General features: G+C 38.3%; 1 protein-coding gene across 1 annotated transcript in view; it reads right to left on the reverse strand.

Moving 5' to 3' along the window:
* The window catches only part of Dnajc24 (DnaJ heat shock protein family (Hsp40) member C24), a 52,157-nt gene that overhangs the window by 7,196 nt on the left and 30,606 nt on the right, over window positions 1–14,355 (reverse strand). Inside the window, exon 3 of the mRNA XM_028877859.1 lies at window positions 9,138–9,276. Within this exon, the coding sequence (XP_028733692.1) occupies window positions 9,138–9,276 (139 nt within the window). The remainder of the gene's footprint in view (window positions 1–9,137; window positions 9,277–14,355) is intronic.

Consider the following 14,355-nt stretch of genomic DNA (forward strand, 5'->3'; position numbering starts at 1 on the left):
TGGAACTCACTATGTAGGTCAGGCTGGCCTCGATCTCACAGAGATCCACCTGTCTCTGCTCCCGAGTACTGGAATTAAAAGTATATGTCACCACACCTGGTTCTTTCATATATATATATATATATATATATATATATATATATATATATATATTTCAATTTGAAAGTTTCAAGGACAGAAAAAATTCTTATATTTTGATCTCTTATTCAGAAGGGTCACCTTTGGTAGAATTAAGAAATTAATATTTGAAGAATGGGGATACCTCACAGTGAAAAGACCTATTTGGAGAACAAACAGGTATCATTAATTTGCAACCAAGTTACTAGGGTATCTTGTATTTCTCTATTCTGTGCACCCAACTGAAGCAAAGCAGACTGAGGGAATTAGCTTTCTCAGCCTGACCTATCTTGGATACCCAGAATAGACTATGTTAAAAGAATAAACATTTATAAATACCCATGGTGCCACTGTATTTAAAAATAAATAATAAATGAGAAATACCTTGCGAATGTAACTGCCAATCAAGTCAGCTTCCTATTGTTCTGCTTTTCTACTGGGAAGCAGCTGTTATTCTGATCCAGTTACTATTTTGTGTGCCACACTATCATTGTTCCCACATTTCATTGTTTCTCTTCCTCTTTAGCCCTAGGCACAGGGTAACACCTATTCTTGGTTAAAAGATTGAGCATATCCCATCACATGGTGAAAGGGAAAAGAGAACAGAAAAAAATGGTTAATTCTTTGCCAAAGATCAGAGTTGAAAGGAATAGATTGGAGTTCTGTGGCTATGGAAACATGGAGATGTTGATTATTCAATACTGTGCACAAAACCTGTAAGTGGCTTTAAAAATCAGTATCTGACATAAACGAGTATGAAACATACCAGGAAAACTTTCCTGTGCTGTTGAGGGGCAAGGTGTGCTGCCTAGAAGTCTCGGGTGTGCATATGGTGAGAAATCTATCAAGTGACATGCAGATTTCTGCACCTCTCTGTACATACACGATAAACTTCAACAAAATTTTAAAGGCAGTGTGTTTGAGATTCTAGTGGTTCCATTTTTAAAACTAGAAATAAAAAGGTTTTTGTTTGTTTTTTCTTTTAAAGAAAAGTTATTGTTCTTTGAAAAGACAATAATCTAACAACTTCTGAAAAGGCTGGGGTGATTAACTCGGGGAAAATTGGATCCCTGGAGAACTGCATAATGAGCAGGCCCAGTACAGGAAAAGTAAAAGGTGAATCTAAATGTGGGCAGTGGGGGGTGACCACGGTCCTTTGTTGAGAGGCAGGTGTCCAAGGATAGGGCAACAGCAAATTCCACCCAACCACCCCAACCCCCACTACAATTATAAGGAAGGAGGACAAACAAATCAGTGTGATTTTCTTTCTTTCTTTTTAAACAATAATCTTTGCTTGTCCACCACTGTGGTTATAATTGAAAATCTTAATTCTTCCCTATCTACTAAGTCACTTACAGGAGCCATGAAAGCAAAGCAGGTTGGATACTTCTGTAGTAATCAGGGCATGGCATCTTCAAAACAGATACGTTTGTTTTCATTTGCAGTCTCACACACACACACACACACACACACACACACACACACACACACAATTTTGTTTGTTGCAATGACATTTTAATAGGCAGATCTAGAAATGAAAATCCCACCTCAAAGTTCTCCTGTGGAAGAAAACATGACACTACTAACATTGAGAAAAGAAACTGACTTTAAAATCCAAGATTTTAAAATTGAATCTTTTCCCCCTACATAATGGTAATAACTATTTGAAAAACAAATAAAACATAATAACAAAAACAGGAAACAAACAAAACCCGAAAAGGACAAAGCCACGCACAGCCATTTGTAAAGAGCACATTGCTGGCTTTGGTGTGCTCACGCTATCCTGAGTGCAGTGACGACGCAATCTGATTCTTATTAGAAAATGGGTTCAACTCTTTTGAATATCTGGGAATATTAAGGTCAGTTCACACTCTGGGTCATACTGACAAGCTTAGCCAAATGAGACAAGACAATCCTCAACCCCCCACCTTCCAATTTTACTTTTATGTATCCAAAGCAGGCATTATAGTTAGAGTGAGGCTCCTAAGGAATATAATGATAAAAATCAAATAATTTATGTGCTTCCTTGAAAAAGAATCTTTCAATCTTTAGAAGTATAGGCCCTTCTGACCTTGCATTCTATTGGGTTTGTCTTACAACAAGAGGTGAAAGAATTCTGGGGCTCTATTGTCTCAGCAGTGGGATCTAAGACAACACTGGCTGGGCTCGTCAGAGAGGTTTATGAGCCTGCAATTCAAAGAGATTAAAAGGAAAATCTACAGCGATTCTTTCCCACTGACGAATAACATTAAATAACTATTAGCAGCTTGGTTCAGTCAAGCTCACCAGAGCTCTCGCTGAGTCATTCACAGCCTTCTAAAGAGGAGAAGTTTCTTAGGCCCCATTTGGGAATCAATAAATATTTCTTACTTCTTGTAAGACAATGGAATTCCAGTCTTTAAGACCTTCTTCCTAATGACAGTCAAATTTCTAAACCAACCTTTAATATCCAAGTAATTACATTTCTAATCCCACCAAAGTTTCTAAGCTGCAATATTAGAGAGAGAGAGAGAGAGAGAGAGAGAGAGAGAGAGAGAGAGAGAGAAAGAAAGAAAGAAAGAAAGAAAGAAAGAAAGAAAGAAAGAAAGAAAGAAAGAAAGAAAGAAAGAAAGAAAGAAAGAAAGAAAAAGAAAAGGAAATACCAGTAAGTAAAAGTTTAAAACAGCCCCAACTGGAAATTCTAGGAAGAGGGCCTCAATGGTTCACTATGGCTGAGGTGTTTAAAAGTCTCACTCGACTGAATGGTGGCCAAGAGATCAAGTGCATCCGCAGGCCTGTCTGTCACACAACACACGTGTGGCAATGTCACTTATTCAAAGGGCCATCACACCCCCAGATGCTCTCCTGGAGCAATTAGTCTACTACTTTTATTGTTATGCATTGTCAAAGGCATAAACATATCTGTTCCAGGTTTAAAGACTTGTGTATGCATATAAATGAGAACCAAACACCAGTGTTGCTCTCTACCTCAGAATTTCCTATCTTTAGACAAGTAGTTTAATTTTAAGAATCATCTCATTTTAAAAACCATTTCACTACAGAAATTAGATTTCCCACTAGGAAGGATAATCTGTCCTGGTTATCATATTGCTGTTCTTGGTAACGTCTCAGATAAGGGACTGAGAAATGGGCAACATTAAATTTCAAAATTGTTTCCTAAATTATAAAGCCTATAATCTTTTCCCAGATGAAATTAAAGTCACAATTACAATGTTTTCCACCCCGAAGTTAACTGGAGTTTTTACAAATAAGAGGAAAGGTAAGAAATGGACCTGGGCTGGGGTGCACACCTGTGACTTCACAGCACTTTGAAGACTGAAAAGTGGGGGGGGGGGGGGGGAGGGAGGGGAGGAGAGAAAGAAAGGATAAGGTGGGTACAAACTTCAATTCCATGTACTTTACTATAGAATGAATAGAATGGCGACAGACATAGGCCCAGCCTCTTCTTATTCATATCATCAAAACCCCTCATCTCTGACTATTTAGATGAAAAGACAGTGGCCCATACACCAGTTGTACAAAACCTGGAAGCCCAATACTCTAAGAATCAGAGAAAAATGTCTTGGAATCCCTTGTTATCACTAGCTTTGTGACTTTGGTGAAATTAGTTAACCACAAGAGGCTTTGAACCACCCTTGGAAACAGATAATGCTATCGCCCTCACAAGGTATTGAAACAATATTTAAAAGGCAATACAACAGTTTCAGGGTACAAAAATAATAACGATTTTAACTGTTATTATCTCATAGTTTTACCACTGAGCTCCGTACTAGAACATAAGAAAATGACCAAATCCAGTCCACTGTTAGTAAGGAAGCTTCAAGTTTCAGTGTAGGAAGGCAGCAATTCCTGACCTCATCAACTTTCATAACAGTTGTCAGTCCCATTAAAACTGATGTATTATTATCAAAACATATGCATATATAAAATATGGTGATAGGAAAAGTGACAAGGACAAGCCAAGGAATTTCTGCCCCATTTAAATTTCAGATAAATGCTGTCCTGGGGGAATGATAAAAGTTCTTAAATACAGACAAAAAAAAGCTGTATCAACTAAAATGTCATGGCCTGTGGGAGAATCCAGAAGCACAGAATGGAAAGGCATAGTACTGTGGAGGTGATCAGGCTGTGAGCTACATACAGTGTGAGGAAGTTAACTGTGAAGATGAAATGAATACATAGGAAAAAGGAACACTATACAAAGAAGAAATGTCACCTGACCTTCCTGATCCATTGGTGGGAAGCCAAGCAAGTCCAGCTCAAGTCTGAGGAAGAAACTAAACAATGAGAAAGACAACTAACTGCTCTGGGTTTTGAACCCACCAACTTCAGCTGAGTCGAGTAATCAAACAGAACTTGGGAGAGCGGCTAAAGTTGAAAGAAAGTACTCCTAAAACCTCCCACATCAGTCTTATAAAATCAGATTCTCCAACAGTGTTCACTCACACCAGAATTACAGCTATATTTTTGCCAACAGGCTTTTAATTATTTGTAACTGCTTAATTTTTATTCAAAATTATTAACAAATACTCTTAAAATACTTCACAAGGTGAAAACAGTTCTTTTCACTCACGTGGAAGTAAAATATTCTGAATGACAAATAAGGTAAGGTAGGCCCCATGGAAAGTTTGTCTATGCTCTCCCATCCCTCTTAAGATGCCAGTCTCAACTGTCTAAATGGATTTTCTGCATCATTTCACATACTTATTTTTTCCCAGAAACAGTCAGCAAAAAAACAAACCTCTTGATGCTTATCTACAGGTTTTTACCTGAAGCAAATTTTTACAGTCAATTTTGAAATTCCTAAAATCAAACTGAACTCCTAATCTGACTAATTTACGTATTTTGTAAGGGTCAGCTTTAGGACATAATTTACACAATTTTCTACTGGCCCCAAGTTATTAGTACTAGCAGCCCAAACTTATATTATTTATATTTAAGAGCACATTTCTCCATTTCTTATAATCCATCTTAAACTTAAAGCCCTTTTCAGAAAGAATTCCAATTTTATACTTAAAATTTAATGATCTAATACATTAATATTTGTGGAGTTTAAAGATTCATCCTTCATTAGTAGATTTATTTCCTTATCTTCCATTTTCAAATAGTTATCCTAATAAAGAAATGAAGTCAACTGTATAATAAAACATCAGAAGTGACTTGCTGTATCTAGCAAAGAGCAGCACCTTAGCTGTGTCTTCTGCCACACTTCTCTTAGCCAGGCTGTATAGGCATCTAGGTACATGTGCATTGGAAGAATGAAGGCATCCCATTACCAAAACAGTTACCCAAACTACCAGAGAACAGGATAGACTTCAATATAAGGTATCAACAGGGATTCCAAACACAATTAACTTATTTTTTAAGCATTACTTCATCTGATCAACTGCATTTGTAAGTTTCTTCCTCTTCAGATAACAGAGAAATAACTCAGGTATGCCATTCTCTCAAGCCACTGAGACATTGAGATCTGTGCGACAGAACATTACAAAGCTCCAATGAGATGTTTATTTTAATGTGTTTAATATATGAGAAAACTTCCCCATAAGATTTATAAAGAACAATTTATAGCATTGTTCGCGTGAACATTTTACACATCTTGAGAGTTCTCCAAGTGTGCCTCTGGTTGAAATGCAAAGCCTGATCTTCGATAACTACATGCTTTCCAGGAGAATGCTGCAAGCAGCTTTAGAGGCATCTTTAACAACAGCATGGTAAATATGCCAACTGGAACTAATTGGTTAATTTCACTAGTTACCATCACTTTCAAAATGTATGATCTCTGGGAACCCAATATTACTCATCTCCTTAGGCTTGTTTTCCTTTGCCTGACCAGCTCTGCCCTAAAATGCCAAGAATACAGACATGGAAAGAAGGAGAAAATACGTTTTATTTAAGGCTATTGCTCGACTATCACATTTTCATCATTATAAATAACCCCTTCAGTAGTTTCTTTTGAGAAGTAAAGAAATATGGATGCCAAGGGTCCTTTAAATTAGCTTCTGGATACATCTATGGCTGTGGCAATACTGATGAGAATCTTTTTAAAATAGAGTACCACTCTGAGCTAGGGGATATGGAAAAGCATTGAACATCAGCCAATGAAGAAAGAACAGCTTAAGCTTATGCTGCAAGTTAATGGCAGGTAGGCAATAAACATACTTAACACTGCAAAAAGAAAGTTCTACAATAACCATCACCACATGCAAAGAGTTCTGCACTACCGAATCTATATCCGTGTCCCCAGGGGTGACCCAGAAAAACTGAGTGCTCTGACCTGGTTTTAACAATTCTCCCTCTTACTATCCTATACTGATCAAATTAGTACCCCCAAAAGTTTTCCTTATATCAAATCTAAATCCTGCTAGGGATTTGAGTTCATTTCATTTGTTTTTGAAAAGCTACATATTGATGAATAAAAAGAAATTAATATCAGTATTCAAACCAGGTTTATCATGAGAGTTTTTAAAAAACAGCTCTGGAATAAAAGGTTTAAATAGAGCAAGTCACATTTGGATACGAGAGCTCTCAGCAGCAGGCCAGTGGCCACTTAAAGTTCACATTCAGAACCTCTGATGAAGAACATACTTTATGTTACATATGAGGTACTCAGAAGTCATTAACAGCTGTATGTCTACTGCCCTAAAACAGCTAAATTTAGTAATCACCCACCTGAAGAAATAGCAAGGCAAACTGACATATAAATTCAAGGCTATCTATCTGAATTATAATTTTTTTTAAACTTTATTGTGATCTCATCAATTACCTACAAAAGTCCCCTATGATACTGTAGGGTACAGATGCTAAGTTATTAAAAGCTTAAAACTGCACAGTCAAGGCTCAAAAGAAATGTGTAATTCTAGGAACTTCAGGCTCTATTAACCATTTGCACTTACAATGTCTTTTAAACCTCCCTTTGTGCAATTCTGCACTCATTTTAAACCTGTTTCCTAGTTCTTTCCATTTGAGGGTTTACCCTACTGCATGCTACAGAAAAAGACAGTACTTCAGGATTTTTGCTCTCTTCTTACCCTTTGGAAAGTAGACTTCTAGCTAGTCTCTCTCACATAATCTTTATCGTATACAGGCTCCAGTGGCAAAAATGCAGACACTAAACACACATGCCCTACACGCTTGGTTTTATTTTATACATACGAAATTACACATGCCTGGTACCCACAGAGCCCAGAAGAGGACATTGGATCCTCTGGGCCTGGACTTATAGATGGTTATGAGCTGCTATATGGGTACTGGGACTTGAACCCAGGTACTCTGGAAGAGCAGCCAGTGCTCTTAACTCCTGAGTCTTCTCTCCAGTCCCTGTCCTACACTCCTTAGGATACAGTTTTGTGTGGATTCTTCTTAAGCAAACTGGTATCCCACATGACAAAAACATGAAGAAACGAATTAGAGAACTCTCATCACCAACAGCACTCTGTGACTTTATGAAGCTGGACTAGCTCACATTTGATGTTATATCATACTTAAATGTATTAGCTTCAATACAGCCATAGAAGCTTATCATGTGAACCCTGTTTATAAGGATGGACCTCTGGATAGAATTTGTTCTCAAATGAAGGTACCTCTACATTCTTTCTATCAGAAGTAATTTTATTAAAGATATACAAATACCAAAAAGAAGACCAGATATCTAAGGCACATTTGAAAATCAATACAAATCCCTTAAAAAGGAAAACTCACCAGGACCTAATAGTAAAAAACAAAAACAAAATCAAACACTGGTCTTTTAAAAAGCAGAAAAGACCAGATATGATTAGTAATAACACTAAATAGTATCACAACAAATGCTAGAGCGAGCATGGCGGCGGCGCCTGCCTGTAATCCCCGCACTCAGCAAACAGTCAGGAGAACTGCTGCAAATCTAAGGCCAGCCTGGGCACATGGTGAGTTTGAGACCAGCCTAGACTACAAAGAAAGACTGTCAAAAAACAGAGATGAGAAAAATCCAATGCCACAAGGGTATGACAAACTGAGAAAGAAACACACATTTTCCGTGGCACAGCTTCCCCCAGTGCTATGGATTTCTACAAATACTGGCTGTGTCCTGTGATGCTACATTTAGGAACAAAGCCTTGTTTCTCAGATCAACTTTTCATAATCTTAGTAGCAGAAGCCTTAAAATTCGTTTGGTGAGGTGGATAGTGTGCCGGTGTGGGCATGGGAGGGGCTCACTAATCAACCAGCAACCATGAGATTCTGTCACAGCTCAATGCTGAGCCTAATGCACTATTGGAGAGAAGCAACTGAGTGTTTCCCCACAGGCTGGAACCGATTATTGGCCCCCCATATTAGCATGTATGGTGCTTATTGAAAGTCCAAATATAAGGCTGAGGGACTCCTGTCCCAAGGCCAGTGCTGAAAGACAGCCTATCACTTCATGTAATCCAGTTCATGTGTGACAAACCTGACCTACATTTTTCTTTCTTTCTCCCAACAGCTTGTCACTGTTGTTAGGAGCTATTTTCAAAAGGCAAAAAGAAATGACCTTTGAAATTATTTAAGCAATGTGCATTCCTAAGGCACCATTGACAGCAGTCTCATAAAGAGTAGCTAATCATGAAACCTACCTTAAAACAAAGGGCACAGCCAGCCGAGTTTCATAGGAGCTAACCTGAGTAACAGCTTCTTGTAGATGATCATAGCTACAGTCTTCCAAATACCACACTTGAGATTGTAATGCATACATAACTAAGTTTAGTAACAAGTAGTTTTAAGCATATAATGCATATTAACCTGGGGTGTAAACTGAACCTTTTAGTAGTTTATAGAAAGCACCTTTCAAGCCTTACAAGAAACTACACCTCAGTAGTTTTGTTAATTTCTCAACAGATACACAATAATGACTACTAAGAATAGGACAGAATTAAAAACAATGATGGGCTGAGGAGTAACGGTGGCAATAACTTGATGCAAATGCTGGGAAATGTTCCCCAGGTGTGGCTTGCACACTGCCATTCAAAGGATTGCCCATGGCTCGGTCCGTCACCACAAGTACCTACCATGCCGCTGCAGGTCATACATTTTTTTGGTTTCTTCATTCCCTAGAATTTTCCATGCCTGATCAATTTCAATGAACTTCTGTGTACGTTCATCCATGGTTCCTGCTGGTACATCTGTACTTTGTTTATCTGGATGATACTGCCAATCAAAAATAAGGGCAGGGAAGAGAGTTGAGTGGGGTAGGTTTGAAAAACAAACAAACAAAACAAAACAAACTAATCATCAACCCGAGCTTCAGTTCAGAAGGTATGAGAAGATGGAAACTAAGGCGCCAAGGCAATGGGAGAGCAGTGCTGGGCACAGGAGACAACTGCCAGGTTAATTAGACCGCTGCAGTAGCTGCAGAGCCACCAGTGACATGATCTGTCACAACGTGCAAAGACAGCATTTTCTGGATAATTTGCTCATGGAATCACTGGTCTCATGGACAATTTACCTACGGAAGGTGACGAACACAAATAGAAAGCGGTACGTGCGGAGCAGCAGGACCTGAGAAGGGAGGAGCACAAACCACATGGATGAAGGTCTCCTTATATAATAGATTTCAACGTGGATAAAATTTCAAAATGCACAGAGATGGTTTAATTATGAAATTATACAGCTGTAACTTAAAACACATCCAAAGATAAAAACAAGACTTTTCATGTTCTTCTCAGCCCTAAAGTTTTCATAGTTTCTAGGCCTCATTTGTAAGGAACTCAACAAAACATTTTAATATAAATGCAGTAAGTATCTTTCTCATATGAGCTTTCTAACTCTAAGAAATTTTTAGTAATGTTTTTAATATCTATACTATTTGGCCAAAACCAGGAACTTCTGCCCAACTCATAACTGGGAAATGTTAACTGCACTGTGGGTTGCTGGGAACCTCACTTACCCTACCTCTTCAGTCCTTCTCTTTAGTCCTCTTGTCTCTTTGATGTCTAACAAGTCTCTCAACAAACAAATGAAGAGAGATTAATTGAGGACATTTCACTTAGAATGATATGTGAGCGACAATGAAGATGCTCAGCTGGGTACCTTTGTCACTCCCAAGTCAATGTGAAAAAGCCCTCTGATAGCACTATCTATAGTCTCTCAACCAGTGAGTACTAGTTACCAAACATACTACAGAACACATTTACATATCAAAGACAAACCCAGCAACTGTCTTGTTTTCTTTTTCAAGTCATTTCAATAAAACAGGCAAATAACCATGCCTATATTTCATGATACATGGATATGGCAAGCTCACCAAGTAATGGCACTAGCAGATTCTTCCACTGACTTCCTTACTAACACCAAAAGAGTACAAGATCTTACAAGTACCCTCACTTTCATTCAAGTTGCTAAACAAATTTGCATAGCAAATCATGGTAACATGAAGCTAGATAGCTTTAATTCCCATTGAATTCAGGAGGTATGTATATTTAATAATTTTAAACTGTGGGCTTTAACAATGGATGCACTGTCATGGTAACCTGCCCCACACTGCTGCTGATCCTTATCAGTAGAGACAAAGGGATTCTGCTACTTGGTTAAACAAAAGAACTAGTAAACATCATGCATGCTGGGGCAAACAAGGAGAATTAAGTTTCTACTTTAGCAAACTTTTCTCTTTATATCAAATTCATCAGTTATTAGCAGTTAGATACCTAAACTAACTGCTATAATAACTGAGAAACAGAAAGGAAGTCTTGTTGGCAATGGTGGTACATGCCTTTAATCCTAGCACTTGGCAGGCAAAGGCAAGTGGATTTCTGTGAGTTCCAGGGCAGCCTGGTCTACAGAGTGAGTTCCAGGACACCCAAGGCTACACAGAGAAACCCTGTTGTGAGAAACAAACAAACAAACAAAAACTACAACCACAAAAAGGAAGTCTTTACTGCTTCATCTTCTATTTCCATGGCTTGCTAATGTTGCTCATAAACATTATTCCCATATCCCAAAGTTTGTGATAGTCAAGGCAAATTCCAAAGCCAAGATGCATTACAGCTCTCTAGCTAATGCATTCCTTTAACAATGTGCACAACAAAGCTCACTATAACCAAAGTCACTGTGTGTAATATCCATAAGACAAATTTCAAAGCCAGGCATGGTGGCTCCAACTTTCAATTTCAGTTCTCAGGGAAGCTCAAGTAGATGGATTGACACAAATTAGAGGTCAGCTTGGGCTACATAGTGAATTCGAGGCCACCTGGAGATCCATGGTGAATTCAAGACTAGACTGGACTACATACATAGTAAGACCCCACTTCAAAAACCAAGAAGAAATTTTAAAAAATTTACATGTGGAAACATTTAATCTCAGCATATTATAAGTATTAAATAATGTCCTAGAAGCATCATTCAAAGCTTTTAGAGGAAGGGCAGTGCAGATTAAAAGCTAGGTAACTTCTGCAGGGCGGTGGTGGCACACGCCTTTAATCCCAGCACTTGGGAGGCAGAGCCAGGTGGATCTCTGTGAGTTTGAGGCCAGCCTGGACTACCAAGTGAGTCCCAGGAAAGGCGCAAAGCTACACAGAGAAACCCTGTCTCGAAAAACCAAAAAAAAAAAAAAAAAAAAAAAAAAAAGGCTAGGTAACTTCTAACAAACCATTAGAGAAAATCTACTTGATAGACCTGTTCATGTACCAATCTCATGAAGAAAATTCTACAAAACCAGGAACTAGTTTTGGCTGCTCTAAACTGAAAGGTACTATTAACTTTTATTATGAGTTCTACAATAGTCAAAATGTGCTCCAATCTTCTTCTAACTTGGTATTTTCCTGATTATTACTGAAATAAGTAGCTTCCCTCCTGAGGCTTGTACTACCAGAATTCAACATGATTCTACAGCAGTCAGTTAATTATGGATAAATTCCATTAAAAATGACAATAAGTCCAAGAACTGGCAGATGGGACTCCAGGCAGTTAAGCTTCTACACAGCAAAGAAGACGATCACCTAAATAAAAAGACAGCCTGCAAATGCAAAATACCAACTCTAATCACACAGCTTATTACAAACTAGACTACAGAAAGAACCATAAAAATTAAACACCAAAAACCCAACAAATGGGATTCCAGATTAATAGACAGTTCTCAAAAGAAGAGAATACAAATGGCCAATAGCTATTCTCCATAGAGTTCACATCATTAGCCATCTGTAAACGAAAAACAGATTCCGCCTCACCCCAGTCAGATTGACGGTCAACACAAAAATGAGTAATAACAAGTGCTGGTGATGATGTGGAGAAAGAAGAACGCTTATTCACAGCTGGTGAAAACAAACTGGGGCAGCCAATGGTGAAGTCAGAGAGGAGGTGCCTCCAAAACCTAAGAGTTCCAGCTATCATATGACCCAGTTGTACATCTCAGGTACATACCCAAGCCTAATAAACTAAGTTCAACCCCCAGGACTCATATGGTAGAAGCAGAGAACAGTGGAATGGGTGGCATGAGCATGTGTGTACATGCACACACAAATAATAAAAGTGTAATAAAAAGAAAATATGGGAATTATAGAAAGAAGGAAAATATGTCACTGGGGTGCTGAAAACCTCACTTTTTTGACAGCAATTCCAGAACAAAACAAAAAGTCTAAAAAAGAATAATATTGCCTGTGATAGGCTGTAATGGCAACCAAATATATCCAATTCAAATCCTTAGCTCCTGTAATTATTACTTAATATGTTCATGGATGGAAGATCCATGTCCACTTTTCCTATACTGGTACATTATAGTAACTAAGACTGTAGTCTTGGACTCATACTGTGATACAAAGAGATCAGTGGAACAGAATAAAGAATCTAGAAATAGACCACACATATGGTCAATTGCTCTGCAAAGATGCAGTAATACATCCAGGAAAGGCAAGTATTTCTGTCAGCTTTCTGTTACTGTAACAAACCCCTGAGAAAAAGCAGCTTATACGGAGGCAAGGTTTGTTTTGGCTCACTGTTTTTGGAGATTGCAGTCCATGGTCAGCTGCACCTATTGCTTTGGGCCTGTAGTAGCAGATTATATGATAGCCTGAGCATGTGGCAAGTGAGGTTTCTTTATCTCTTGATGGCCAAAAGGCAATGGGCCAGAGTTCCAATATTTCCTTCAAGAACATGCACCAAAGACCTTACTTTCTTCCACTAAGTCCCACCTCCTACAGGTTCTACCATTACCCAAGAGCACAAACTGGGGACCTAGGCATCAACATATGGGCCTCCAAGGAACATTCAAAATCCAAACTATAGCTGTTTTTATACATTGAATGGTTTTTAAAATGAGTAGGTATCCACATGGAAAACATAGCTTCAATCACTATCTTGTTCTTAACACAAAAAGTGATTCAGGATGAGTCAGAGACATAAACATAAAACACAGAGCCAGCTGGGCATGGTGGCAACGCCCTGTGATTCCAGTCCATGGCAGGCAAAGGCAGAGAAGCTGCAGGATAGCACAGACTTCACAGGGAGACCCTCTAGCAGAAAACCAAGGGCTGAGGATGCAGTTCAGAGGGAGAGCGCTTGATAAGCATGTACAAGGCCCTAAATTTAATCTCCAGAAACACAAAACATAAAAACACAGACAGGCAAATAGCCACAACAAAACAACAGAACCATCAAGCTTCTCAAAGAAAACACAAAGGATTATTTCTGTCCCCTGGGACAGGCATAAATCACATTAAAATAAGCAGAAATGTACACTACATGGCACAAAACTGATAAACTGAACTTTGCCAAATCTCAAAACTTTCAGCTCATCAACAAACATCACTAAAAAAAACAAATAAGGAAGACTGGGGTAAAAGACTGAGTACTCATGTGTCAAGACTCGTGTCCAGACTACACCAAGAGCAGAGACACAGAGGAGTGGAAGTCTCCTGAGCACGGATGAAGGGGACAGCTGGCAGTTTAATTACCATCTACCTCAGCGTCAACCAGCTCCACTCTCGGCTGTTTTTGCCTAAGAGAAATAAAATATAAAAACATATATTCGCCAAAAGGCTCATAAACAAGTGTTTTATCTTATTAATAAAAGTAAAAAAAAACTAGAACCCACACATGCCTATCAAAGTAAGTATGGATTAATAAATGTTATTAAGCCCTTATAAAATACAATTGAATAGTTAAAAGCTATAATATATTCAGAAACACAAAATGAACATATAAAGCATTTCTTTGAACAAAAGGAGCACATTCAAATATATAACACATGCTACAGAATTAAACTCATATGAAAGAAAAATTTTGACAAATGTCTTC

Source organism: Peromyscus leucopus, chromosome 4, assembly GCF_004664715.2.
Source record: "Peromyscus leucopus breed LL Stock chromosome 4, UCI_PerLeu_2.1, whole genome shotgun sequence".
Lineage (NCBI taxonomy): Eukaryota > Metazoa > Chordata > Mammalia > Rodentia > Cricetidae > Peromyscus > Peromyscus leucopus.